Genomic DNA, 27,451 nt, shown 5'->3' on the forward strand with positions numbered 1-27,451 from the left:
ACAAAAATGGGCAGAAGCTGGGCCGTGGAGGGGCGCGGCGGGGGCGGGGGAGGGGCCGGGGACATGAGGGAGAAAGGGGAAGGGGGGAGGGCCCGGACGAGGAGGTGGACAGGGCAGACAGAGGTCTTACCAGGCTGACATCCCACGGTATATCTGCGCGATCTTCTTAGCGCACTCTATGTCATCCCTGAGGTCATCATCTAAGAGCTCTGCGGGGCAGGGGGAGGCAGCGCTTACTGTTTGCAGAGCACTGTAGTCGGCGCTGGGGAAAGGCCAATAGAACAATAGTACAGACGCATTCCCTGCCCACCGCGAGCTTACAGTCTAGAGGGGGAGGGTAGGGGGAGGTGGGAAGAGGCAACTGCCGACCCCCGGTCTCCCTTCCTCCCTCTCCCCGCCCCTACCTCCCCCGGCTGGTTTCATGGAAGATATTTGGGGACTGGAGAGGGACAAGGCCCCGGTCTCGGGGAGGAGTCTGGCGGGTTCCCTTGGTTGGGGTTGGGTGGGGGGAGAGGAAAGGGCCTCCAGAAAGGGGAGGGGCCGGCAGTGAGCAGTAGGGGGAATAAGAATAATAGTACTTATTAAGTGCTTACGATGTGCCAAGCAGTATTCTGGTACTGTGTCCCACACTGGGCTCAAGGTCTCAATCCTCACGTTCCAGACTTGCCCAGTGTCACACAGCAGACACGTGGCTGAGGCGGAATTAGAACCCAGGTCCTTTTGACTCCCAGCCTCGGGCCCTGTCCACTAAGCCATGCTGCTTCTCCAGCCACTATGCCTCCGATCCCCCGTGGCTCCAAATCCTCCCCCCAATCCCTCTTCGGACTTGGGGGGGGGGGGGGAGGGAAAGGGGCGGGGTCAGCAGAGCACAACAACAATCCTCCCTCCACCTGGATCTGTGCCATGGACATTTGATATTCGACCCATCCTCAGCCCCACAGCACTTAGGTACAGAGAAGCAGCGTGGCTCAATTGGAAGAGCTCGGGCTTTGGAGTCAGAGGTCATGGGTTCAAATTCCGGCCCTGCCAATTGTCAGCTGTGTGACTCTGAGCAAGTCAATTCACTTCTCTGTGCCTCAGTTCCCTCATCTGGAAAATGGGATTAAGACTGGGAGCCTCACGTGGGACAACCTGATCACCTTGTATCCCCCAGCGCTTAGAACAGTGCTTTGCACATAGTAAGCAAATACCATTATTATTATTATCTATAAATTATATAGTAGAGGAGCAGCATGGCCTAGTGGATAGAGCACGGACCTGGGAATCAGAAGGACCTGCGTTCTAATCCCAGCTCTGCCACTTGTCTGCTGTGTGACCCTGGGCAAGTCATTTAACTTCTCTGGGCCTCAGTTCCCTCATCTGTAAAATGGGTATTGAGACTGTGAGCTCCACGTGGGACAGGGACTGTGTCCAACCCAATTTGCCCATAACCATCCCAGTGCTTAGAACAGTGCCTGGCACATAGTAAGTGCTTAACAAGTACCAAAATTGTCAATTATTTATTGATATTAATGCCTGTCTCCCCCGCTCATTGTAAACTTTTTGTGAGTAGGGAATGTTTCTAACCAACTCTGTTATATAGTAGTGTCCCAAGCGCTTAGAACAGTGTTCTGCACACAGTAAGCATTTAAGCAATGTGGCCTAGTAAACAGAGTATGAGCCTGGGAGTGAGAAGGACCTGGGAAAGTTGCAAAAACAGACAGCCCCGCTGCAGGTCTGAAAACCTAACTTTCATTTAGTCATATTTATTGAACACTTACTGTATGCAGAGCACTGTACTAAACGCTTTGAAGAGAACAATATACTGCAAGAGGAGAGTCCGGCAGGGGCACTGACCCCACCAGTAGCCCGGAGGGGAAGAGGAGAGGTGGCAGGGGGTAGGGCCAGGAGGGGGAGGTCTATTCACTATAATAGGAGATTTTGCAAGCATTCTTGGCTCCACGGGTTTGGCCATCCTAAAACCAGAAACGGCTGTTGATCTGGAAAATCCCTTAGTCGGTGCTGCCGTCTTTATTGCGGAGGATGGTTTGAGTACTATAAAGACTTCCATCGTATGCAACGCAGAGCCCTCCAGGACAAAGAGAGAGAACTGAGTCAGGGCAAGGGGGCTTTCAGCCTTCAAGGTCGGAGTCGGAAGGAGTAGATAGAGAGAGAAAGACTGTAAACTCGTTGTGAGCAGGGAATGTGTCTGTTTATTGTTGTTTTGTACTCTGCCAAGCACTTAGTACAGTTTTCTGCACACGGTAAGCCCTCAATAAATACGAATGAATGAAAGAATGAATGATTGAAGCATCATGGCTCAGTGGAAAGAACATGGGCTTTGGAGTCAGAGGTCAGGGGTTCAGATCCCAGCTCCGCCAATTGTCAGCTGTGTGACATTTGGTAAGTTACAACTTCTCTGTGCCTTAGTTACCTCATCTGGAAAATGGGGATTAAGACTGTGAGCCTCCCGTAGGACAACCTGATCACCCTGTAACCTCCCCAGTGCTTAGAACAGTGCTTTGCATGTAGTAAGCACTTCACTTAATAAATGCCATTATTATTATTATTAAGCATGGAGGGAAAGGAGAAAGAAAGAAGACAGGAAAGGAGGAATGTGAGGAAGAAACGTAGGTGGCAGGAGGAGCCTGAGGGTGCTTAGTGCAGTGCTTTGCAATAGTAAGTGCTCAATAAATGCAACTGAATGAAAGAGGGGAATGGGAAAGGACTGGGGCAAACTTACAATTGGACAAAGTCATTCCTTGGAAGCTGTCCAGGCTGTTTTTCTTTCATCTCATGTGACAGCTCACATTTCTGGAAGACCTTGGCCTGAGAGGCAACCAGCAGGACGCACAGCAGAACCAGTAGCTTCATCGTGGTTGCGGTGTTGAATGCCAGGGCTGGGAGCCCCAGTTCAGACCCTCCTCCTTTTATCCCAGCTTCACAAAATGGGGCGTTGCAGGGAGGCTGGCACTTGCAGCTCCCCAAGGGCAAGGGATGGAGGGCCTCGCCGAACAGCAGAAGTGACCCCCCGGGTGGTGCCAGCTCTCTCACCCATTGGCCTGTTCCTGGGTCCCCTGGGGCCCTCCAAGAAGCTGCCCACGTCCTCTGGACACATCACCGGCTCTTTGTTTGTTGTCCGGGACCTGTGGCTTGGCCTCCCATTCATTCATTCAATCAAATTTATTGACCACTTACTCTGTGTGTAGCACTGTACTAAGCTCTTCCCCCAAGTCAAGGGGTCAGCCCTGCTCCAGACAGACAGCCCCTACACACTGATCCCTGCCCATACCGGGTCAGCAGCTCCTCAGTCAATCAATCAATCAAAGTGGCGGGGGCCAGGAGCTTCCCCCACACCCAGTGGGCAAATGAGAGGGGGTGGGTAGCAGGCCGTGCCCCTCCCCACAACCAAGCTTCCTGCTTGCTCATGACCCGCCAGTGACTGATCCCAGTAGTAATAATAATAATCACTCATTCATTCCTTCAATCATATTTTGTTAAGCACTTACTATGTGCAGAGCACTTGGGAGACTACAAAACAACAATAAACAGACATACTCCCTGCCCACAATGAGCTTACAGTCTAGAGTGTCTCGGGGAGACAGACAATAGCAATAGTAACTGTGGCATTTGTTAAGCCCTGTGTGTCAGGAACTATACTAAGTGTTGGGTTGCATATAAGCAAATCAAGTTAGACCCAATCCCTGTCCCATTTGGGGCTTACAGTCTCAATCACCATTTTACAGATGACCATAATAATTACAATTATGATACATGTTAAGCCGCTGACTATACTCCAAGCACTGTTCTAAGTGCCGGGGTAGACACAAGTTAAACAGATTGGACACAGTCCCTGTTCCAATACGGGCTCAGTCTCAATCCCCATTTTTCAGATGAGGTAACTGAGGTCTAGAGAAGTGAAGTGACTTGCCCGAGGTCACTCAGCAGACAAGTGGCAGACCTGGGATTAGAGCTCATGACCTTCTGCCCCCTAGGCCCGTGCTCTTTCCACTAGGCCATGCTGCTTCTCCAGGACTGTCCCTCCACTCCACACCACAGTCACTGCCGCTCCCCACCAGATGCCAGGTTAGCATGTGCCCCTCAGGAGCTCACCGGCTCTGGCTCAGCTCCATCACCTCCCCTAGCCTTCCCCCGTCACGCTCCGACTCTCCTGGCTCCCACCTCCTTATCTCACTGGCTCAGTGTCATCGTGTTGCCAGTCGGGGCCGGATAGTAGGGGCAGGACCTGTGGGGTCCAGAAGCTGCTCTCCTGCCAGCGTCCCCCTATGCTGGGCCTCAGTTCCAGCTGCCCTGGGTGGCACTTAGGCCATAAGGGGCCCATCCTCAGTGCCCTATCATGCCCACCTGAGGCCGATGGAGCCCGGGTGGGGGTACCGCGGATGTCTGTGAGCAGCGTGGCTTCGTGGATAGAGTCCGGGCCTGGGAGTCAGAAGGACCTGAGTTCTAATCCTGCTCTGCCACATGTCTGCTGTGTGACCTTGGGCGAGTCGCTTCACTTTTCTGGGCCTCAGTTGCCTCATCTGTAAAATGGGCACTAAGAGTGTGAGCCCAATTTGGGACAGGGACTGTGTCCAACCTGCTTAACTTGCATCTATATCAGTGCTTAGAACAGTGCTTGGCACATAGTAAGTGCTGAACAAGTACCATAATTATTATTATTATTGCCACAGGGAAGTTGGCTGGTACCACTGATGTGGCCTCTGGGGAAGGAGGGTGATGGGAGTGGGGTCGGGTAAACTCTTTGAGGGCCGGGACTGTAACTACCAACTTTCTCAGGCACTTAGTACAGCACTCAGTACACAGTAAGCATTGAATCAATAATCATAATTCCCCTCTAGACTATCCAACCTTGGTTTCATGGACTCCATCCTCTCCTTGTTCTCCTCATCTCTCTGGCCGTTCATTCTCAGTCTCCTTCACAGGCCCCTCCTCCCCCTCCCATTCCCTTACTTTAGGGGTTCCTCGAGGGTCAGTTCTTGGTCCCCTTCTGTTCTTCATCTATACTCACTCCCTTGGTGAACTCATTCACTACCATGGCTTCAACTATCATCTCTATGCTGATGACACCCAAATCTACATCTCCTCCCCTGTTCTCTCTCCCTCCCTCCAGGCTCGTCCCTCCTCTTGCCTTCAGGACATCTCCATTTGGATGTCTGCCCACCGCTTAAAACTCAACATGTCCAAGATTGAGCTCTTTATCTTCCCTCCCAAACCCTGTCCTCTCCTTGACTTTCCCATCACTGTGGATGGCACTACCATCCTTCCTGTCTCACAAGCCCACAACCTTGGTGTCATCCTTGACTCCGCTCTCTCATTCACCCCACACATCCAATCCATCACCAAAACCTGCCCGTCTCAACTCCACAACATCGCCAAGATCCGCCTTTTCCTCTTCATCCAAACCACTACCTTACTGCTTCAGTCTCTCAATCTATCCCGACTGGATTACTGCATCAGCCTCCTTTCTGATTTCCCATCCTCCTGTCTCTCCCCACTTCAGTCTATACTTTACTCTACTGCCTGGATCATCTTTGTACAGAAACGCTCCAGGCATGTCACTCCCTTCCTCAAAATCTCCAATGGCTGCCTATCAACCTTCGCATGAAGCAAAAACTCCTCACTATTGGCTTCAAAGCTCTCCATCACCTTGCCGCCTCCTACCTCACCTCCCTTCTCTCCTTCTACAGTCCAACCCACACACTCCACTCCTCTGCAGTTAACCTCCTCACTGTACCTCGTTCTTGCCTGTCCCGCCTTCGACCCCCGACCCTTGTCCTACCTCTGGCCTGGAATGCCCTCCCTCCTCACATCCTCCAAACTAGCTCTCTTCCCCTCTTAAAAGCCCTATTGAGAGCTCACCTCCTCCAGGAGGCCTTCCCAGACTGAGCCCCGCCTTTGCCTCTGCTCCTCCTCCCCTCCCCATTATCCCTGCTCCCTCACTTTCCTCTACCCCCTTCCCCTCCCCACAGCACTTGTGTATATTTGTACATATTTATTACTCTATTTATTTTATTAATGACCTGCATATATCTATAATTCTATTTATTTTGATGATATTGACACCTGTCTAGTTTTGTTTTGCTGTCCGTCTCCCCCTTCAGACTGTGAGCCAGCCCGTTGTTGGGTAGGGACCGTCTCTATATGTTGCCGATTTGTACTTCCCAAGCATTTAGTACAGTGCTCTGCACACAGTAAGTGTTCAATAAATACGATTGAATAAATGCAAGTGTTCAATAAATATGACTGATTGATTGCTTGATCGTTAGGATGGAGTTAGAGGCTGTGGATGGGCAAGAAAGAGGTCTTTGGTGACTTCAATCAGGTATTTTGGAACACTTAGTGGGTGCAGAGCACTGTACTAAGTCCTTGGAAGGGGACAGCACAGTAAAGTTGGTAGACATGATCCCTGCCCACAAAGTGCTCACAGCCTACAGGGGGAAACAGACTTTAAAGTAGATGACACAGAACGAGAAATGTTCCAGTTTAATTAAGTTCGGTATGTTCCAGAGTCATTTTTCTCTATGTCTGCAAAAGACTTTGCCAAACCACACACAAACACACACACACACACACACACACACACAACCCTCAAAATTCATTCATTCATTCATTCAATTGTATTTGTTGAGCACTTACCATGTGCAGAGCACTGTACTAAGCGCTTGGGAAGTCCAAGTCGGCAACATATAGAGACGGTCCCTACCCAACAATGGGCTCACAATCTAGAAGGGGGAGACAGACAATAAAACAAAACAAGTATACAGGTGTCAATACCATCAGAATAGATAAAATTATTGTTTTATATACATCATTAATAAGAGTAGTAAATACGTACAAATAAAATAGAGTAATAAATATGTACAAATATATACAAGTTCTGTGGGGAGGGGAAGGAGGTAGGGTGGGGGGGCAATGGGGAGGGGAGGAGGAGGAGGAAGAGAGGAAAAGGGGGGTCTCAGTCTGGGAAAGTCCATGTCTGAGGCAGCTATGCTTCATTTTAATGGCACACAATTAACAACAATAATAAAAATAATAATAATAAAGATAGTTGTTAAGCACTCACTGTGTGCCAAACACTGTCCTAAGCCCTGGGGTATATACAAGGGCTCACAGTCTAAGTAGAAGAGAGAACAGATACCGAATTCCCATTTTGCAGAAGAGAAAACTAAGACACAGAGAAGCTAAATGATTTGCCTAAGGTCACACAGCAGGAAGGCAGCATGGTCTAGTGGATAGAGCACAGGCCTGGGAGTCAGAAGGACCTGGGTTCTAATCCCAGTTGTGTCACTTGTCTGCTGTGTGACCTTGGGGAAGTCACTTCTCTGTGCCTCATTGACCTCATCTGTAAAATGAGGATTAAGATTGTGAGCCCCATGAGGGACAGGGACTGTGTTCAAACCTGATTAGCTTGTATCTACCCTAGTGCTTAGGCCCAGTGCCTGGCACATAGTAAACAGCAAATACCATTAAAAAAAAAAGATAAGTGGCAGATCTGGGATTAGAACCCAGGTCCTCTGACTCCCAAGCCTGTGCTCTTTCCACTAGCCCACACTGCTTGTATTCACAATTATTGTGACACTTCCTAAGTGTTTACTATGTGTCAAGCACTGCAGTAAAGTGCCATGGTAGAAACAAGGTAATCAGTTCTCCCATGGGACTTGCTGTCTAAATAGGACGGAGAACAGGCATTGAATCTCCATTTAGCTGATGAAGGGAAGCGAAGTGACTGGCCCAAGGTTACACAGCAGACAACTGGTGGAGGCAGGATTAGAACTCAAGTCTTCTGACTCCCAGCTCTGTACGCTTTCCAGTAGGCCACGCCATCCGTGGAGTATTCATTTTTGCCAACAAGAAGCACTGGGAAGGGGTCTCACTTTATGATTCAAAAGGATCCAAACTCAAGTTGAAACATCCTAGGTTTTGCTCCCCTTTTCTAGATGGCCTCTGGATAACTGTGGTCCCCCCATGCAACAGCTGTTCCCTGGACAGTATGAGGGAAGAGTCTGCTCCCAGAAGCCAGAGGGCCTGGGTTCTAATCCCAGCTCCATCACTTGTCTGCTCTGTGACCTTGGGCAAGTCACTTCACTTCTCTGGGCTTCAGTTCCCTCACCTGGAGAACCGGGATTAAGACTGTGAGCCCCTTGTGGGACAGGGACTGCATCCAACCTGATTAGCTTGTATCTACCTCAGTACCCCACACAGCACTTATGAACATATCTGTAATTTTATGTATTTCTATTAATGTCTGTCTCCCCCCTATAGACTGTAAGCTCGTTGTGGGCAGGGAATATGTCTGTTTTATTGTTTTATTGTACTCTCCCAAGCACTTAGTAAAGTGCTCTGCACAAACTAAGCACTCAATAAATATGATTGACTGACTGACTTCCCAGCCTTTGCGGGACCCTCCCAACTGCCAGGACTTTCTCCAGATGTTATTAATAATAATAATAATAAACAATGGTATAAATTAAACTCTGTTCCAAGGACTATCCAAACACTGCACTAAGTACAAGTAGATCAATGAGCTGAGGAGGAATAGGCAAGCACATCAGAGCAGCAGATAATAAGTGCTTAGCCAATGACGTAATTATTATTATAATTATTAGTATAATGTAAATGCATTGTGGGCAGGGAACACATCTACCAACTCTGTTGTTCTCTCCCAAGCGCTTAGGTCAGTGTTCTGCACCCAATAAGCACTCAATAAATACCACTGATGATGATGATGGTGATATTGTAAAAGTATGTGTTGGGGAGGGCTCTGGGAGTCCTTTCCTCCTTAGCCAAATAGAGAAGTAGCGTGGCTCAGTGGAACGAGCCCTGGCTTTGGAGTCAGGGGTCATGGGTTCAAATCCCGGCTCCGCCACTTGTCAGCTGTGTGACTTTGGGCAAGTCACTTAACTTCTCTGGGCCTCAGTTACCTCATCTGTAAAATGGGGACTGTGAGCCCCCCATGGGACAACCTGATCACCTTGTAACCTCCCCAGCGCTTAGAACAGTGCTTTGCACAAAGTAAGCGCTTAATAAATGTCATTATTATTATTATTATTAAATAGAGCAGCTTAGTGGCTAAACCGTGCCCTCTAGTGGCCAAGGAGGATGGGTAGTGACAGTGGCATTTAGAGGCATCTAACACATAGGTAGGTGTGGGGGCATGGGAGAGGTGGAGGCCGGAGGAATAGATTTTTAAAAGGAAACCTCATTGTTTAGAAGTAACCATTGCCTGGGATAAGAAGCAGGGTGGCTAATAAGAAGCAGTGTGGCTTAGTGGATAGAACTTGGGCCTTGGAGGTGGGTTCTAATTCCGCCTCCACCACTTTTCTCCTATCCCTAGTGGTGATTATCGCTTTGCTGTCGAATGGGTAGACGAATCTGCTTGGAGCAATAGCGAACCCCCAGTGGCATAAGGGTCAGGTGGCCGGAAGGATCGATGGACACATAGATAATAATAATGGTTGTGGCATTTGTTAAGCACTTACTATGTGCCAGGCACTGCACTGGAATAGATACAAGGTAATTGAGTTGGACAGAGTCCCTGTCCCACATGGGGCTCACAGTCTTGATCCCCAATTTACAGATGAGGTAGCTGAGGCCCAGAAAAGTGAAGTGCTTGCCCAAGGTCACACAGGCAAGTGGCAAAGCTGGGATTAGAACCCAGGTCCTTCTGACTCCCCAAACCATTCTCTATTCACTAGATCACGCTGCTTCAAGCGCTTAGCACAGTGCTCTGCACACAGTAAGTGCTCAATAAATGCGATTGAATGAATGAATGAATGCTTCTCCAAGATAAGGGGGATGACCTAAGTAGCCAGCCCAGGTGGTCTTTCCTGCAGCTTCCCTTCTCAGGGATGTCACCCTGACCCACTCGGCCCTTTATTTAATAATGATGGCATTTGTTCTACTCAATCTTGGAAATAAATCACTGCAGTGGCCAACAAGCCCCTTCTCTTCCCTCCTTTAAATCCCATTCAGGGCCACCTCCTCCAGGAAGCCTTCCCTTATTAACCACCCCAACTTTCCAGCCAGACCAGCACAATCCCCACCCTTGCCCCTCCACATCCACCAGCCATGACCCTACCTGAAGTTACTTTGCTGCTGCTATGAGGAGTCTGGGAGGAGACATGGTCATAATAAAAAAGACTTCAAACACATTCGAAGCAGGAAACCGACTTGGACTTGCCATCGGGATGAAAGCCGGCTGGTTGTGCCAGCCGGACTTGGGAGCCATGTAACTGTACCCCGTTATCCCAGGGACTTGGACTTCCAGACGAGGTGTCAGGGGAGGGGGGGAAGGGAGGAGCAGAGAGGGAGGGGAACAGAAGAAAGGAGGGCCCAATCAAAGATACATTTTCCCCAAGTTATATTTATTGGAGAGTGAAACCCACCTCAGGGTGGGGGAGTTTCAGCCTGGCGGGACAGGACCCTGAAAAGACTCACCCAACTGTTTTGTGCTTACTATGTGCCAAGCACTGTTCTAAGCATTGTGGTAGATAGGAGTTACAGTTTGCTTTTCCAGGTCTTAATTCAGTGCTCCGCACACAGCAAGTGCTCAGTAATTATGATTGCTTGATTGGTTGATTGACACTCAGCTAGAGAGGCAGCAAGGGCCTTTTCCACAGGGGCACGAGTAGGCACCTTGACCCCTCTGCAGACCAGAGACTGGGGCAAATCTGATCATTTGGTACCTAAGCCAGTGTGGGTCACATAGTAGGTGCTTAATAAATACGATCTAGAGTGTGAGTTGATTGTGGGCAGGGAAAGTACAATCCCAAGTGCTGCTACAGTGCTCCGCGCACAGTAAGCCATCAATAAATACCGCCGCTTGATTGACAAGTTGCCCACCCTACCCCGAGTTCCCTCCATGTGCTGGCTCCACTCACATTTCCCAAAGTGCCGCTCCTTACCCTCCCACCCAATTCCCCCGCCAGTCACTCACTCCAGACCCTCCCTGCAAGTCCCCCAGACTCAAAAAAAGAGAGGGAGAGCCTTTCTGTCCGGTCCCAAAGCCTGAATTCTTTTCAGGTCCAGGCCCTTGGAGACAAATTCTCATTTCTGTGCCAGCAAGGGGCACGCACAGTTCACAATGCTAACAATAATTAATAACCCTAACTACAGTTACAGCCACACCACTTCGTTCCCTCAAACTCCCCCAGGGGATCCCAAGTCAGATTTTATCTTCAGATGATCTTCAGGGCTGGGGGGCCCTGCCCCCATTTCACAGCAGGGGAAACTGAGGCCTGGATCGCCACCTCTCCCGAAGAGAGTAGGCTTCCCGGATGGCAGGGGAGGGAAGGGCGAAGGGCCCGTGGGTGAGATCAGATGGCCGGGGAGGGAGGAGGAGTCGGAGAGAGGGAGGTGGCGTTCCTTTTCTCTGCGGTCGGGGGCGGGTGACATCGCCCTGCTGCCCGGGCACGGTCTCTAATTCCTGTTGGATGATGCCACGTAGGCTGTGGCAATGAACTTCTTGCCATCCCCATAGGTGGACTTGGTCCAGGAATAGGTCTGAATGCCCAAAGGATGCCCACCCAGGCTCAGCCGGCACCTGCAGGAAGAGGCTTCATTAGAAAGGGCCCCTCCATCCCTTCCAACCCCCTGCTTCCAGGTGGCCTGACCTCTCCCTCAGCCCTCCCAGATGGGCACCCCTCCTAGGATTGACAGACCAAGTGGGGGGACTTGTTAAGGTCTTATCTCCTCCGAGAGGCCTTCCACACTTGAACCCTTATCCCTGGCTCGCTCTCCCTTCCGCATCGACTCTGCACTTGGATCTGTGCATCTAGCTTTAATTGTATCTGTTCTGATGACTTGATCCCTGTCCACATGTTTTGTTTTGTTGTCTGTTTCCCCCTTCTAGACTGTGAGCCTGTTGTTGGGTAGGGACCATCTGTATATGTTGCCAATTTGTACTTCTCAAGCGCTTAGTGCAGTGCTCTGCACACAGTAAGTGCTCAATAAATATGATTGAATGAATGAATAAATGAATGTGACCCTTGAACAGTTGCTATTCTCCCCACCCCCAACCCCACAGCATTTCTGTACATCTCCTTAAATTATTATAAATCATTTATTTATATTATCGTCTGTCTCCCCCTCTAGACTGTAATCTCGTGATGAGTAGGGAACGTGTTGCTAATTCTGATGTGCCCTCCCAAGTGTTTAGTAATCTGCTCATAGTAAGTGCTCAATGCCATTGATTGATACACCAGTGCTTAGTACAGGGCTTAGCACACAGTAAGCCCTTGAACACCAGCGTTATTATGACTGTCGATCCCCTGGATGGTCACTTACACTTTCCCGGGTCGGGAGATAAAGCACAGAGAGTAGAGGGCGAATTCAAACTCGGGACTACTGCCGATGAAAGCTGAACCGACCTCCTTGTAGTAGCCGTCCCAATTGAACTGGAGCCCCAGCACATCAGGGTAAGAGTCCCACTGCAGAGGGAGGGTGGGGGTTAGGAAAGGACCCAGATCCATCTTGGGGTAAGTGGGGTTCAGTTTCCTTTAGACCGAGGAGCAATAGCAGGCCCCAGTGGCATAAGGGTCATGCGGCCGGAAGGATCGATGGACACATAGATAATAATAATGACTCTGGTATTTGTTAAGTGCTTACTATATGCCAGGCACTTCAGTGGAATAGATACAAGGTAATTGGGTTGGACAGAGTCCCCGTCCCACATGGGGCTCACAGTCTTCATCCCCAATTTACAGGTGAGGTAGCTGAGGCCCAGAAAAGTGAAGTGCTTGCCCAAGACATGTGGAAGAGCTAAGATTAGAACCCAAGTCCTACTGTAGGTCCAACTCTAGATCTAGACCTAGCTCCTTGTCAGCAGGGAACGTATCTGCCGACAGATAGAGGAGAAGCAGTGTGGCTCAGTGGAAAGAGCACGGGCTTTGGACTCAGAGGTCATGGGTTCAAATTCCGGATTCGCCAATTGTCGGATGTGTGACTTTGAGCAAGTCACTTAACTTCTCTGTGCCTCAGTTACCTCATCTGTAAAATGGGGATGAAGACTGTGAGCCCCCCGTGGGACAACCTGATCACCTTGTAACCGCCCCAGAGCTTAGAACAGTGCTTTGCACATAGTAAGCACTTAATAAATGCCATTATTATTATTACCAATACAACCCATACATTGTATTCTCCCTAGTGCTTACTCTGAACACAGTAAACGCTCAATAAATACCATTGATTTGCCAGCCTAGTTTACATCTACAAGCCAAGCGCTATGAGAAAGTGTGGATTCTGCTACTCCCCCCACCTCCTCTCCCCTGCTCCCCCCACCACCACCACCAAGACTGCCTGACTGCAGGGATTGTTCAGCAGCTTTGAAAACTCCTGAGCCAGTTGGAACAGTCACCGTGTTTCTCCACTTATCCCCAGCAGAATGCACCTTCTTCACCTCTCACTGAGAGTGGAAACCAGTTGGTACACATTCAGCTGTCTCCACAGCCCCAAATGAAAATGTTTTCCAGAGGGAAAATGAAAACACTTGGCTTGGTAAGACACCTCCCAGCCTCCACTCCCCTGTCAAAGAATATATCATTTAGAAGGCACTTCCTTGGTTAAGCCCAGGCAGGTTGGTTGGGTTTGGCAGAATTTTGCCTCTGCAGGCATTGACCTGACAACAGCATGGCCTAGAAGATGAATTATGGTCTTTTTAAAGCCCATAGAGTATAGGTGTGGGAGTCAGAATGACCTGGGTTCTAATCCTGGATCTGTCACTTGTTTGCTGGGTGACCTTAGGCAAGTCACTTCACTTCTCTTCACTTAGAGAAACGGCGTGGCTCAGTGGAAAAGAGCCCGGGCTTTGGAGTCAGAGGTCATGGGTTCAAATCCTGATCCGTCAGTTGTGTGACTTTGGGCAAGTCACTTAACTTCTCTGTGCCTCAGCTCCTTCAGCTGTAAAATGGGAATGAAGACTGTGAGCCCCCCGTGGGACAACCTGATCACCTTGTAACCTCCCCAGCACTTAGAACAGTGCTTTGCACATGGTAAGTGCTTAATAAATGCCATTATTATTATTATTCTCTGTGCCTCAGTTACCTAATCTGGAAAATGGGGTTAAAGACTGGGAGCCCCATGTGGAACAGGGACTGTGTCCAACTTGATGAGCTTGTATCTACCCCATCAGTTAGTACAGTGCCTGAGACGTAGTAAATGCTTAAATACCATTTTAAAAAAAAGAAGGGAAGAGTTGGGGAAGGAGGGTGGGGAGGGGACTGGGACATTGGAGACTTACAGGGCCATCGTAATTGTAGCTGTAGTAATTCACCAGCCCCGCCTTCTCCTGCAGGTAGAAACGGATCCAGTTGTGGAATCCAGACACTTGGCCTTTTTTGACTTCGCCTGTGGGAGTTGAAGAAACCGGGAGGAGGGTGGGGGGCATTCATTTGTTCATTCACTCAATCGAATTTATTGAGTGTTTTCTGTGTGCAGAACACTGTACTTGGGAAAATACAGGTGAACTACTTGGTCCCAGCCTATTTATCATTCCCTGAGACACCCCAGGGCAGGGGAGATGGTGGCTGACAACTTCTGGAGGTCATCTTAGCCAGTCCCCTGTTCCATTTCCCACAGAGGGTCTCCCTAGCCTTCAAGGTCAGAGATCAGGGTCTAACTCTGATTCGGGTCCCTGACCTCCTGCTCCACAGAGCACTGCCCCTTCCCCCAATATCTCTGGTCAGATAGTATAAGAGAAGAGAAGCAACATGGCCTAGTGGATAGAGCACGGGTCTAAGAGTCAGAAGAACCTGAGCTCTCATCCCGACTCTGCCACCTGTCTGCTGTGTGACCTTGGGCAAGCTACTTCAATGGGCCTCATTTCCCTCATCTTAAAAATGGGGAGATTGTGAGGCCCCATGTGGGACAGGGACTGCGTCCAACCTGATTTGCTCATTTCTACCCCAGCACTTAGTATGGTACCTGGCACAGGGTAAGCGCTGAACAAATGCCTCAATTAAGTTCTATTAACTAAGTAATGTAGACAGAACTCAGTTCTCTCCGGAAATGAAGGCAGGGGTGTAGGCAGAGCCTGGAGGGGAAAACAGTGGGAAGGGTGCAGGTGGGAGGGTTGGCAAGGTGGGGCTGATCCTGGAGTCAGGTGTGGGGGTGACCCTCCCTTCCCCCCAGGCCTCGAGGTTCCACAGCCGCCCCCACCCCCCACCAATGGAGAGGCGGGGCCTGTAGTGGAGGGGCAGGGCCATTAGCAGGGGGCAGGCCTACACTCCCCACACTCTGCTCAAATTTTAGCTGATTTGTACTTTCCAAGCGCTTAGTACAGTGCACACAATAAGCACTCAATAAATACGACTGAATGAATGCTCCTCTAATGCCAACCTTCTCGCTCTCCCTGGATCTGGCCTATCTCACCACTGACCTCTCTCCCACGTCTTGCCTCTGGCCTGGAATGCCCTCCTTCCTCATAACCAACAGACAATGACTCTCCCTACCTTCAAAAGCCTTATTGAAGACCATCTCCTCCAAGGGGCCTTCCCTGACTAAGTCCTCCTTTCCTCTTCTCCCACTCCCTTCTGCATTGTCCCGACTTACTCCCTTTATTCATCCTCCCTACCAGCCCCACAGCATTTGTGTTCGTATCTGTCATTTATTGCTATTAATGTCTGTCTTCCTCTCTAGAATGTAAGCTCGTTGTGGGTAGGGGATGTGTCTGTGATATTGGTTCATGGGTTCTAATCCCGACTCCACCACTTGTCAGCTGTGTGACTTTGGGCAAGTCACTTCACATCTCTGTGCCTCAGTTTCCTCATCTGTAAAATGGAGATGAAGACTGTGAGCCTCACGTGGGACAACCTTGATTATCTTGTACCCTCCCCAGCGCTTAGAACAGTGCTTGGCACCATAGTAAGCGCTTAACAAATGCCAACATTATTATTATTATAATATTGTTCTATTGTCCTCTCACAGGCCCTTACTCCAGTGCTCTGCACACAGTAAGTGCTCAATAAATACGAATGAATGAATGAATCTGACCTGAGCTGAACCCCACACTGGCTGGCATGCCCCCCACCCCCCAACTCCTCCTCTATACCTGAAAAGACATGCTCAAAGCCGCTAGAGTCTCCCTCTGCGCTGCTGCGGGAATACAGCCCGAACCACATGTTCTTCAGGTCCTCCACAAACTCCTCCTTAGAGCCATAGCGATCTGGGGGAGAGGGGCAGAACACAGACTCGGGGTCAGGGAAGGGGGCGAGCACAGTCTGGGTGTTTAGGGGGAAGAGAGAAGCAGTGTCTGGACAGGGTGCTTGGGTGTGGGGAGGGGTCAGAATATCTATTCCAGGAGGAACTGGGGTCTCCTCTAAACTGTAAACTTGTTGTGGGGCAGGGATTGCATCTACCAGTTCTGTTATATTTGTATATTGTCTCCTCCCAAGCGCTTAGTTCAGTGCTCCGCACACAGTAAGTGTTCAATAAATACCACTGATTGATCAATTGATTCACATCAGGGCTGCTAGACTTGTTGTGGGCAGGGAATTTGTCTATTTATTGTTATGTTGTACTCTCCCAAGTGCTTAGTGCAGTGCTCTGTAAGTGCTCAATAAATATGATTGAATGGATGTGGGGTCAGGTTATCTGTTCCAAGAGGGGCTGGGGTCTCCACATCAGTGGTGGGGGGAGGAGGGGCTAGAGTTTCCATCCCCGGCGAAGGATGGGATGGGGCTGGGACCTCCACCATGGGTCGGAGGTGGGGAGAGGGTGTCGGCTTCAGGGGTGGGATGAGAGGGAAGGGGGTGGGAGGAGGGGGTGGGGCGGGGTCTGACTTTTGCTGTGCAGGAAGGCGTAAAGCGCCTGCAGGATGGGGGTGTCCATGATGGTCCTGAGGAAGTTGTCCTGCTCAGCCAGCTCCCGGTCGGTGACCTCCTCGCAGCGGCCCGTGGCCCGGTTGTAGTTGTCCAGCAGGCGAATGAAGGCGGCGTAGGTGGGCTTGGAGAACAGCTGCTCATTCACGTAGCTGTAGAGCCTGGGGGTGGCCAGAAGACCTGGGCTTTGGTCCCGAGATACGACGGGGGTGCCCAGACCCTCGGCTAGGATGGGGCAGGAAAAAGCACGGGGTGGGAGGGATGGAGGATGATGGGATTCCTGGGGTTGGGGGTGAACCCCTGGGAATCATGGTTGTGAGAAGCAGCAGGGCTTAGTGGATAGAGCACAGGCCTGGGTGTCAGAAGGACCTGGGTTCTAATCCCGAGTCCACCACTGTCTGCTGTGTGACTTTCGGCAAGTCACTTTCTTTTTCTTGGCCTCTATTCCCTCCTCTGTAAAATGAGGATTAAGAGTATAGACCCCATGTAGGACAAGGGACTGTGTCCAACCTGACTGAGTTGTATCCACTCCAGCACTTAGATCAGTGCTTGTACCTCACCGTACCTTGTTCTCGCCTGTCCCGCCATCGACCCCCGGCCCACGTCATCCCCCGGGCCCGGAATGCCCTCCCTCTGCCCATTCGCCAAGCTAGCTCTCTTCCTCCCTTCAAGGCCCTGCTGAGAGCTCACCTCCTCCAGGAGGCCTTCCCAGACTGAGCTCCTTCCTTCCTCTCCCCCTCGTCCCCCCTCCATCCCCCGCTTCTTACCTCCTTCCTTCCCCACAGCACCTGTATATATGTATATATGTTTGTACATATTTATTACTCTATTTATTTATTTATTTACTTTACTTGTACATATCTATTCTATTTATTTTATTTTGTTAGTATGTTTGGTTTTGTTCTCTGTCTTCCCCTTTTAGACTGTAAGCCCACTGTTGGGTAGGGACTGTCTCTATATGTTGCCAATTTGTACTTCCCAAGCACTTAGTACAGCGCTCTGCACATAGTAAGCGCTCAATAAATACGATTGATGATGATGATGCTTGGCACATAGTAAGTGCTTAACAAGTACCATTATTATTATTATTATTATTATTTTGGTCCTTATAGGGGACATGGGGGCATTGGGAGGGGCACAAGGGGACCCTTGGGATGGGTTGGGGTTATAGGGAGGGGTTGGGTGGGGGAAAACAGGGAAGCTTGGAATGGGTCAGGGTTATATATTATAATATTTGTTAAGCCCCTACTATGCAGTATTCTAAGAATTGGTGTAGATACAAATTTGTCAGATCAGACAGAGTCCCTGTTCCACATGGGGTTCATAGTCTAAGTATGGGGGAGAACAGGAAGTTAATCCCCATTTTACAGTTGAGGAAACTGAGGTACAGAGAAGTCAAATGCCTTGCCCAAGATTATACAACAAGCATCAGGGACAGGATTAGAACCCAGATCCTCTGACTTCCAGGCCTAGGCTTTTTCCACTGGACCACGGAGCCAAGGAAAGGGTGAGGGGGCCATGGAAACCCTTGGAATGGGTGAGGGTGGCAGGGAGGGAGGGGTGAGTAGGGGTTCCGGGGCCCTTTGGAATGGGACAGGGTGGCGGGTGAGGGGGCAGGGCTCACGGCTCAGGGCAGCGGTCCACTTGGTCGTCGGTCTCAGAAGAGGAAACGCAGCTCTGGCTGTTGAGGATGATGTCCGCCTTCTGGGCCCGGTTGGTGTCGGCTGCGTAGATCTGCTCCGAGACCGTCAGCAGCTCCTCATCCGTGATGGCATCTCCACGGCTGGAGAAGCCCTCCGGGTGGTCTGGGGGCCGAGAGAAACCCTCAGCGGTGCCCGGGAGCCCTGCCCTCTGCCAGAGGACCGAGTGTGTGTGTGTGTGTGCGTGTGTGTGTGTGTGTGTGTGTGTGTGTCCTACTGAGAGTTCACCTCCTCCAGGAGGCCTTCCCAGACTGAGCCCCTTCCTTCCTCTCCCCCTGTCCCCCTCTCCATCTCCCCCATCTTACCTCCTTCCCTTCCCCACAGCACCTGTATATATGTTTGTACATATTTATTACTCTATTTATTGATCGATTTATTTTACTTGTACATATCTATTCTTTTTATTTTATTTTGTTAGTATGTTTGGTTTTGTTCTCCGTCTCCCCCTTTTAGACTGTGAGCCCACTGTTGGGTAGGGACTGTCTCTATATGTTGCCAATTTGTACTTCCCAAGCACTTAGTACATCATCATCAATAGTATTTATTGAGCGCTTACTGTGTGCAGAGCACTGTACTAAGCGTTTAGTACAGTGCTCTGCACACAGTAAGCGCTCAATAAATACTATTGATGATGATGTGTGTGGGTCTGTGTGGGTCTGTGGTGGGGGGGGGTCTGTGTTATGTCTGTGCATGTGTGTATCTATGTATGTGTATGCACGGGGGGGTGTCCATGTAAGTGTTACAGTAATAATAATAATAACTGTGGCATTTGTTAAACTCTTATTATATGCCAGGCACTGGGGTAGATACAAGTACATCAGGTTGGACACAGTCCCTGTCCCATATGGGGCTCACAGTCGTCATTCATTCATTCATTCAATCGTATTTATTGAGTGCTTACTGTGTGCAGAGCACTGTACTAAGCGCTTGGGAAGTACAAGTTGGCAACATATTAATCTTAATCCAATCTTAATCCCCAAGTACAGTGCTCTGCCCAAAGTAGGCACTCAATAAATACGATTGAATGAATTTTACAGATGAGGGAACTGAGGCGCAGAGAAGTGATTTGCCCAAGGCCACACAGCAGACAAGTGGCAGAGTTGGGATTGGAACCCAGGTTCTTCTGACTCCAAGGCCTGGGCTCTAGCCACTATCACCGCTTCTCAGTGAGTGCTCAATAAATACTATTGTATTCATTCATTCATTCAATCATATTTATTGAGAGCTTACTGTGTGCAGAGCACTGTACTAAGCGCTTGGGAAGTACAAATTGGCAACATATTAATCTTAATCCCATCTTAATCCCCAAGTACGGTGCTCTGCCCAAAGTAGGCACTCAATAAATACGATCGAATGAATTTTACAGATGAGGGAACTGAGGCGCAGAGAAGTGATTTGCCCAAGGCCACACAGCAGACAAGTGGCAGAGTTGGGATTGGAACCCAGGTTCTTCTGACTCCAAGGCCTGGGCTCTAGTCACTATCACTGCTTCTCAGTGAGCGCTCAATAAATACTATTGTATTCATTCATTCATTCAATCATATTTACTGAGTGCTTACTGTGTGCAGAGCACTGTATTAAGAGCTTGGGAAGTACAAGTTGGCAACATATTGTAGACCTACTGGGGCTCTAGGGGGCTGATGAGGACTTGGTAAGGAGTGTGGGGGGTGGGAGGGGGGCAGCTGGCTGCGGGATGGTGTGTGTTGGGGGGTCTCACCATGACACAGGCTCTCATAGTCAGCACAGCAGTTCCCAAAATCAGCGCAGCGATCACTGCAGTGGCACGAGTGGTGAGCATCAAAGGATTCATGGCAGCGGCCATGGCAGGAGTCCGGAGCCGAATACAGACCTGGCCGGGTGGAGGGAGGGAGAGGGGGGTGGTCTGTTCCCCGGCCCCCCCACCACCACCCCGGGCTGTCAGGAAAGGGCCTGTCCTCTTTGGGACCGGCTAGTTCATCCCTCCACCTGACTCAGTGCTGGCCACCTCAGTGGGCTGCAGAGAAGCAGCGTGGCTCAGTGGAAAGAGCATAGGCTTTGGAGTCAGAGGGCTGCAGAGAAGAAGCATGGCTTAGTGGAAAGAGCATGGGCTTTAGAGTCAGAGGTCATGGGTTCAAATCCGTGCTCCGCCACTTGTCAGCTGTGTGACTTCGGGCAAGTCACTTAACTTCTCTGTGCCTCACTTACCTCATCTGTAAAATGGGGATTAAGATGGTGAGCCCCCCGTGGGACAACGTGATCACCTGTAGCCTCCCCAGCGCTTTGAACAGTGCTTTGCACATAGTAAGTGCTTAATAAATGCCATCATTATTATTATTATTCTCTGTGCCTCACTTACCTTATCTGTAAAATGGGGATTGAGACTGTGAGCCCCACGTGGGACAACCTGATCACCTTGTAACCTCCCCAGTGCTTAGAACAGTGCTTTGCACATAGGAAGCAAATGTCATTATTATTATCTCTTCCCCAGTGAACAGTGAAGAAGGCTCCATTTCATCACTTGCTCCTTCATTCCCCAGAGGATCAGAGCCCTTCCAGATGGGAAGCCCTTCCTTCTACCTAACCCCTGTCCCACCTACTGCATTGCCCTCCTAAATCCTCTCACTCCCGGGAAGCGAGAGGATTTGTCTCCTCTGTTCTCCATCCAGCCAGGCCCCACCTTTGACCCTGCTCAGGTCCTGCCGGCCGGGACAGCCTCTCCCTTTTTTTTTAAATGGTATTTTTTAGGCACTTACTATGTGCCAGGCACTGTTCTAAGCGCTGGGGCAGATACAAGCTAATCAGATTGGGCAAAGCCTATGTCCCATGTGGAGCTCACACTCTTAATCCCCATTTTACAGATGAGGGAACTGAGGCCCAGAGAAATTAAATGACTTACACAAATTGCACAACAGACAATTGGCTGAGTTAGGACTAGAACCCAGGTCCTTCGGACTCCCAGGCACTTGCTCTATCCATTAGACAACACTGCTTTCCTCCATCTTGTCAGTTCTCTCCCCATCCCCAAGACCCCCCAGGCCCTCAACAGGGCCCAGCCCAAGGAGACAGCAGGTGCAGATACTCCAGGAGGTCACCTCCTCTTCCTCTTCCTCCTCCTCCAGCACTGACTCTGGAGCAGCAGGGCCCAAATCAAGAGAGTCCCAGACTGGTCTGGCCCAAGCCCCAGGCACGGAGGGGAGGGAGAGGGGCTGCCGGGCCAGAAAACTCACCAGCTGATCGTCGGGACCGTGGAGAGGGCTCGCCTGCCTCGGGAGTTGCCTGGGCTGGAGGTGGAGAGAGAGAGAAAGAGAGAGAGAGAGAGAGAGAGAGAGAGAGAGAGAGAGAGAGAGAGAGAGAGAGAGAGAGAGAGAGAGAGATTAATTATGGCATTTGTTAAGCGCTTACTATGTGTCAGGCACTGTACTAAGTGCTGGAAGAGAGAGAGAGAGAGAGAGAGAGAGAGAGAGAGAGAGAGAACGAGAGAGAGAAAGAGTGAGAAAGTCAGATAGAGAGAAAGAGAAAGAAAAAGAGTGAGAAAGAGAAAAAGAAAAATAGAGAGAGGAGAGAGGAGAAAGAGTCAGAAAGAGAGTGATAGAGAGGAGAGAGAAAGAGAAAGAAAAACAGAGGGAAAAAGAGAGAGGAGAGAGATAGAAAGAGAGATAAAGAACGAGAGAGAAAAAGAGAGAGAAAGAGTGAGAAAGAGAAAGAATCAGATAGAAAGAGAAAGAAAAAGAGTGAGAGAGAGGAGAGAGAAAAAGTCAGAAAGAGAGAAAGAGAAAGAAAAAGAGTGAGAAAGAGAGAGGAGAAAGAGAAAAGGAGAGAAAGAGGAGAGAGGAGAAAGAGTCAGAAAGAGAGAAAGAGAAAGGAAAGGAGGGAGAAAGAGAGGAGAAAGAAAGAAAAAGAAAAAGAGAAGAGAGAGAGAGAGAGAGAGAGAGAGAGAGAGAGAGAGAGAGAGAGAGAGAGAGAGAGAGAGAGAAAGCAGGGCACATGAAATGGGACAGCTCCCGCCGCCCCCCTTCCCAAGCAAGACCCCCCTCCCGTTCCCCTCGATTCTCCCTACCCCATCGCCCAGCCCGGCTGCCCCTCCTCACCCCGGCCAAACCGGCGGCTGGCCAACGCCCCCCTGGCCCCCAAACGCTGCTCTCTGGTCTGAGTTTTGGGGGCGCAGGGAGGCCAAAGGAGGCGAGATTGGGGTTCACCTTGGCGGGGTTGACTGCGGGGAGGCGGGCGGCCCGGGGCCGGGGCGAAGGAGGCCGGGTGGGACGGCGACAGACTCCGCTCCCCAAATTTGTTGGGGAGCTGCAGGCCTCCGGCTGGGCCGCCCCGCGCCCGCACTGACTCACACCCACGCCTGGACGCCAATCGCACCCCCTTAAATAGCCAGATGGGGTGAGGGAGGTGGAGATGGGCACCCTGGTTATTGGGAGACCCCCCTCCTTCCCCGGTGCAGCACCCCCAAATCCTCCCTCTCCACCCCCCACCCCACCGCCCAAGCCCCTCGAGTCCAGGGCCCTGGCGGGCTGCAGCCGTGACTCACGTGCATGGGCACAGAGGCGGGCATAGTCCTCGCAGCAGTCTTTGTGGCGGGCACACTGGCGGTTACACTGGCAGGCAGCTTTGGGGTTCAGGGGCTCCCCGCAGCGCGACTCACATGACTCCAGGGACCCTGGGGACAGGAACGCCGGCTCAGCTCAGCAGCCTCGAGACTTGTCTCCCATCAGGCCCCCTCCCCATAATAATAATCATTATTTTGGTTCCTGTTAAGCGCTTACTATGTGCCAAGCACCGTTCTAAGCACTGGGGGGATACAAGGTCATCAGGTTGTCCCACGTGGGGCTCACAGTCTTCATCCCCATTTTGCAGATGAGGGAACTGAGGCCCACAGAAGTGAAGTGACTTGCTCAAAGTTACACAGCAGACAAGTGGCCCCAAGCAGCTCTGTCCAGGCAAGAAGCCGATTGACACATGCGGCAGCCAATCACCCCTCCTAGGGGCGCCCAGACACCCCCCTCCCCGACCTGGGTAAACTGAAGGGTCCTAACTGGAGCCATTAATCAATAAGAAGAAAGGGACTCACAGTTTACCAAAGCCAATCAATCAGTCGTATTTATTGAGAGCTTTTTGGATGCAGAACACTGTATTGAGCACTTGGGAGAGTACAATGCAACAGAGCTGGTGGACACTTTCCCGCCCATAACAAGCTTCCAGTCTAGAAACTTCCAAAACACTTGCCTAATTAACTGAAAGCTCCTTGAGAGAAGGAATCGTATCTATCCACAATTTTGTCTTGTACCCACCCAAGTGCTTAATAAAGTGCTGTGCACATAGTAAGTCCTCAATAAATAACATTGATTAGTTAGATAAACTATTATTTAAGCCCTAATTTATAGTCCATATCCCTGTGTTCCCCTTTCTGCCTATCCGGGAATTATTCAAGCTCTTGTCTTCCCCGCTGTAAGCTCTTTGAGGGCAGGAACGATGTTTACTAATTCTGTTGTAATGACAATAACTGTGGTAGTGGTAAAGTGCTTACTATGTGTCAAGCACTGTACTAAGCACTGGATTAAAGCAAGTTATTAATCAGGTTAGACACAGTCCCTTTCCCACACAGGGCTCACAGTCTAAGCAGGAGGGAGAACAAGCATTGGAGTCCCCTTTTACAGATGAGAAAACTGAGGCACAGAGAAGTGCAGTGACTTGCCCAGGTTCACACAATTGATGAGTGGCCTGGCTGAGATTAGAACCCTCGTCTTCTGACTCCCACACTCAACTCTTTTCACAAGGCTAAGCACCCAGGATGGGCTTAATAAATATCACTGATTGACTGACAGGGTGGCTGTCATCACCAGCCAATCAGAAGAAAGGGGCAGGGAGGGGTGGCACCTTGATAGCCTCCACTCGTGTCCTCTCTCGCTCCTCCCTAGCCACGGGAGGCCTCAGGTAGGGAGGTTGACATGGAGATGTGGGATGGAGCATCTCTTAGCCGAGGCCCTAACGGAAAGTGGTTGGACACGCAAAGCAGTGTGGCCGAGTGGAAAGAGTCCAGACCTTGGAGTCAGAGGTTGTGGGTTCTAATCCCCATGCTGCCACGTGTCTGCTGTGTGACCTTGGGCTCTGGGCCTCAGTTACCTTCCCTGTAACATGGGGATTAAGACTCTGAACCCCATATGGGACTAGGACCGTGTCCAACCTGATTACCTTTCATCAATCCCCGTGCTTAGAACCGTGCTTGGCACATAGTAAGTGCTTAACAAGTACTACAGTTAATCAATCAATCAATCAATCATATTTATTGAGCGCTTACTGTGTGCAGAGCACTGTACCAAGCGCTTGGGATGTACAAGTTGGCAACATATAGAGACAGTCCCTACCCAACAGTGGGCTCACAGTTTAAAAGGGGGAGACAGAGAACAAAACCAAACATACTAACAAAATAAAATAAATAGAATAGATATGTACAGGTAAAATAAATAAATAAATAAATAGAGTAATAAATATGTACATATATACAGGTGCTGTGGGGAAGGGAAGGAGGTAAGATGGGAGGGATGGAGAGGGGGATGAGGGGGAGAGGAAGGAAGGGGCTCAGTCTGGGAAGGCCTCCTGGAGGAGGTGAGCTCTCAGTAGGGCCTTGAAGGGAGGAAGAGAGCTAGCTTGGCGGATGGGCAGAGGGAGGGCATTGGGGTGGTGCGGGAAGCCGAGGAGATGGGGGGGAGGTAGGGGGAGATGGGGGGGGGGTTGCCCCTTTCTTGAGCCTCCTTGGCCCACCTGGATATTCAAGGAGCTTGACCTGACCCTGGGGCATGGGTCACCCTGGCAGCTGGCCAGATTCATCCCACGGAAGACAGGGCTGCCCAAGAATGTGACTCTTCATGCCAACTCACCACGCCGGACACCTGAGTCAATTAAACATTAGCTTGGCACACGCAGCCCCGCCGACACACACAGAGATGTACTCACACACACAATCCTATCATACTCAGCCCCACTGACCCCTTAGAGAGGTGCACATTCACACACACAACAATAATAATAATAATGATGATGGTATTTGTTAAGCACTTACTATGTGTCAAGCAGTGTTCTAAGCACTGAGGTAGATACAAATTATTCGGATTGGACACAGTCCCTGTCCCACATGGGGTTTATAGTCTTCATCCCCATTTTACAGATGAGTTAACTGAGTCACAGAGACCTGAAGTGCCTTGCCCAAGGTCCCACAGCAGACAAGTGGTGGAGTTGGGATTAGAACACAGGTTCTTCTTACTCCCAGGCCCAAGCTCTATCCACAAGGCCATGCTACTTCCCAAAGTGTTGTACTCAGCTCCACTAACTCAGAGATGTACATATTCAGAAGCAGCATGGCTTAATGGAAAGAGCACGGGCTTGGGAGTCAGAGGTCGTGGGTTCTAATCCTAGCTCCACCACTTCATCATCATCAATCGTATTTACTGAGCGCTTACTGTGTGCAGAGCACTGTACTAAGCACTTGGGAAGTACAAGTTGGCAACATATACAGTCCCTACCCAACAGTGGGCTCACAGTCTGTTGGGTTTGGGTGACCTTGGGCAAACCACTTCACTTCTCTGGGCCTCAGTTACCATATCTGTAAAATGGGGAATAAGTCTGTGAGCCCCATGTGGGACAACCTGATTACCTTGTATCTACCCCAGTGCTTAGAACCGTGCTTGGCACATAGTAAGGGCTTAACAAATACCATAATAATAATAAATACACATGTACAAACACACACACACACACACACACAATCCTATCATACTCAGCCCCCTAGCCCCTGAAATGTACACACACACACACACACACACACACACATACACACATGATCCCATCATACTCAGTCCCATTAACCCCTCAGAGATGTACACACTCGCACACACAACCCAAACCCAATCATACTCAGCCCCACTAACCTCTCAGAGATGTACACAGTCACACACACACAACCCAATCATACTCATCCCCACTAACCCCTCAGAGATGTACAAACTCCCCCACACACATAAATCCCTATCAAACTCAGCCCCACTGACATCCACAGAGCTAAACTCCCCCACCCCTTCCCAAACATACATAGTCTCTCCACAACCTAGAGTAGAGGGTGGTCCTACTTTCCCTCTCTTCTGCCAACTCCCCTACCCCAGATAATTTCTGTCCTAGCAACCAGCCCCATTTCCAACCACACTTAATCCATTTGATTTCTTTTGACCCTCACCCGGTCCTACAGATTAGGTGGGGAGACACACAAGGCCCAGGGGATGTGATTCCCCTCCATAGTGCTTTGCACATAGTAAGCGCTTAACAAATGCCATCATTATTATTATTATTATATCCAGCCTGGGGACCCCAGGGTCAGGGAGAGGGTGTGTCACTAGAATGGCCTTCGTGTTAGCTCCCCATCACCATCTCTCCTTTCTCCCATCTCCCCAGAGACCTCCACACCCATGTGGATCCAGAGTGAGGGCAGGATCTGAGCTCCTGGAAGGAAGAGCATTGAGAAGACACTGCTTCTCTCCGCCAGACCCCTCCATTCTCCTCTGTCCCCAAGCAGAGGGGCCATCCCCCTGCCTTCTCCTCCTCTCTCTTCGCCCCTCACTCACTCACCTGCCCAAGCCAACCGGCAGAACAGACTGGAGAGCAGCAACAGGCCCAGGCTCCTCATGGCACAGGTGTGGACTGTCCCAGAGATGGGGCCAGAAATGGTGAAGATGGGGATGGAGCCAGAGACAGGGACTGGACTGGGGATGAGGTCAGAAGTGATGGGACAGGGACCTGTCGCGAACCCCAAATGAGCCTTATCCTGCAGCACGAGCCTCTTAAAGGCGTCGAGGCCGGAGGAGCCAGTGTCTCCAGCTTCTTTCCAGGAAGGATTGGGACAGGGAGAACCCCGGTTGAGCCGGCCCGTCGGGGGAGGCAGTGGGGGCGGGGGTGGGGTGATGGGAT

At 50.3% G+C, this 27,451-nt stretch overlaps 1 protein-coding gene across 1 annotated transcript; it reads right to left on the reverse strand.

The window, feature by feature from the left end:
* Positions 1 to 11,418: 11,418 nt before the first annotated feature.
* Positions 11,419 to 27,170, reverse strand: ENDOU (endonuclease, poly(U) specific). Its single transcript, XM_038753223.1, has 10 exons — positions 27,113 to 27,170; positions 23,028 to 23,156; positions 21,721 to 21,774; positions 20,232 to 20,363; positions 18,439 to 18,619; positions 16,776 to 16,975; positions 16,046 to 16,159; positions 14,237 to 14,343; positions 12,286 to 12,428; positions 11,419 to 11,542 (listed from the first exon to the last, which is right to left on the reverse strand). Exons 1-10 carry the CDS (start codon positions 27,168 to 27,170, stop codon positions 11,419 to 11,421), a joined length of 1,242 nt encoding a protein of 413 aa, XP_038609151.1.
* Positions 27,171 to 27,451: the final 281 nt, after the last annotated feature.

This window comes from Tachyglossus aculeatus, chromosome 10 (assembly GCF_015852505.1).
Source record: "Tachyglossus aculeatus isolate mTacAcu1 chromosome 10, mTacAcu1.pri, whole genome shotgun sequence".
Taxonomy (NCBI): Eukaryota; Metazoa; Chordata; class Mammalia; order Monotremata; family Tachyglossidae; genus Tachyglossus; species Tachyglossus aculeatus.

Coding starts and splice junctions, on each gene's coding strand:
- ENDOU (XM_038753223.1), bottom strand. CDS start 27,170: ATGAGGAGCCTGGGCCTGTTGCTGCTCTCCAGTCTGTTCTGCCGGTTG. Junction 18,620..20,231: donor CTATGAGAGCCTGTGTCATG/GTGAGACCCCCC, acceptor CTCGGCCCCCAG/ACCACCCGGAGGGCTTCTCC. Junction 12,429..14,236: donor GCTACAATTACGATGGCCCT/GTAAGTCTCCAA, acceptor CTCCCTCTGCAG/TGGGACTCTTACCCTGATGT.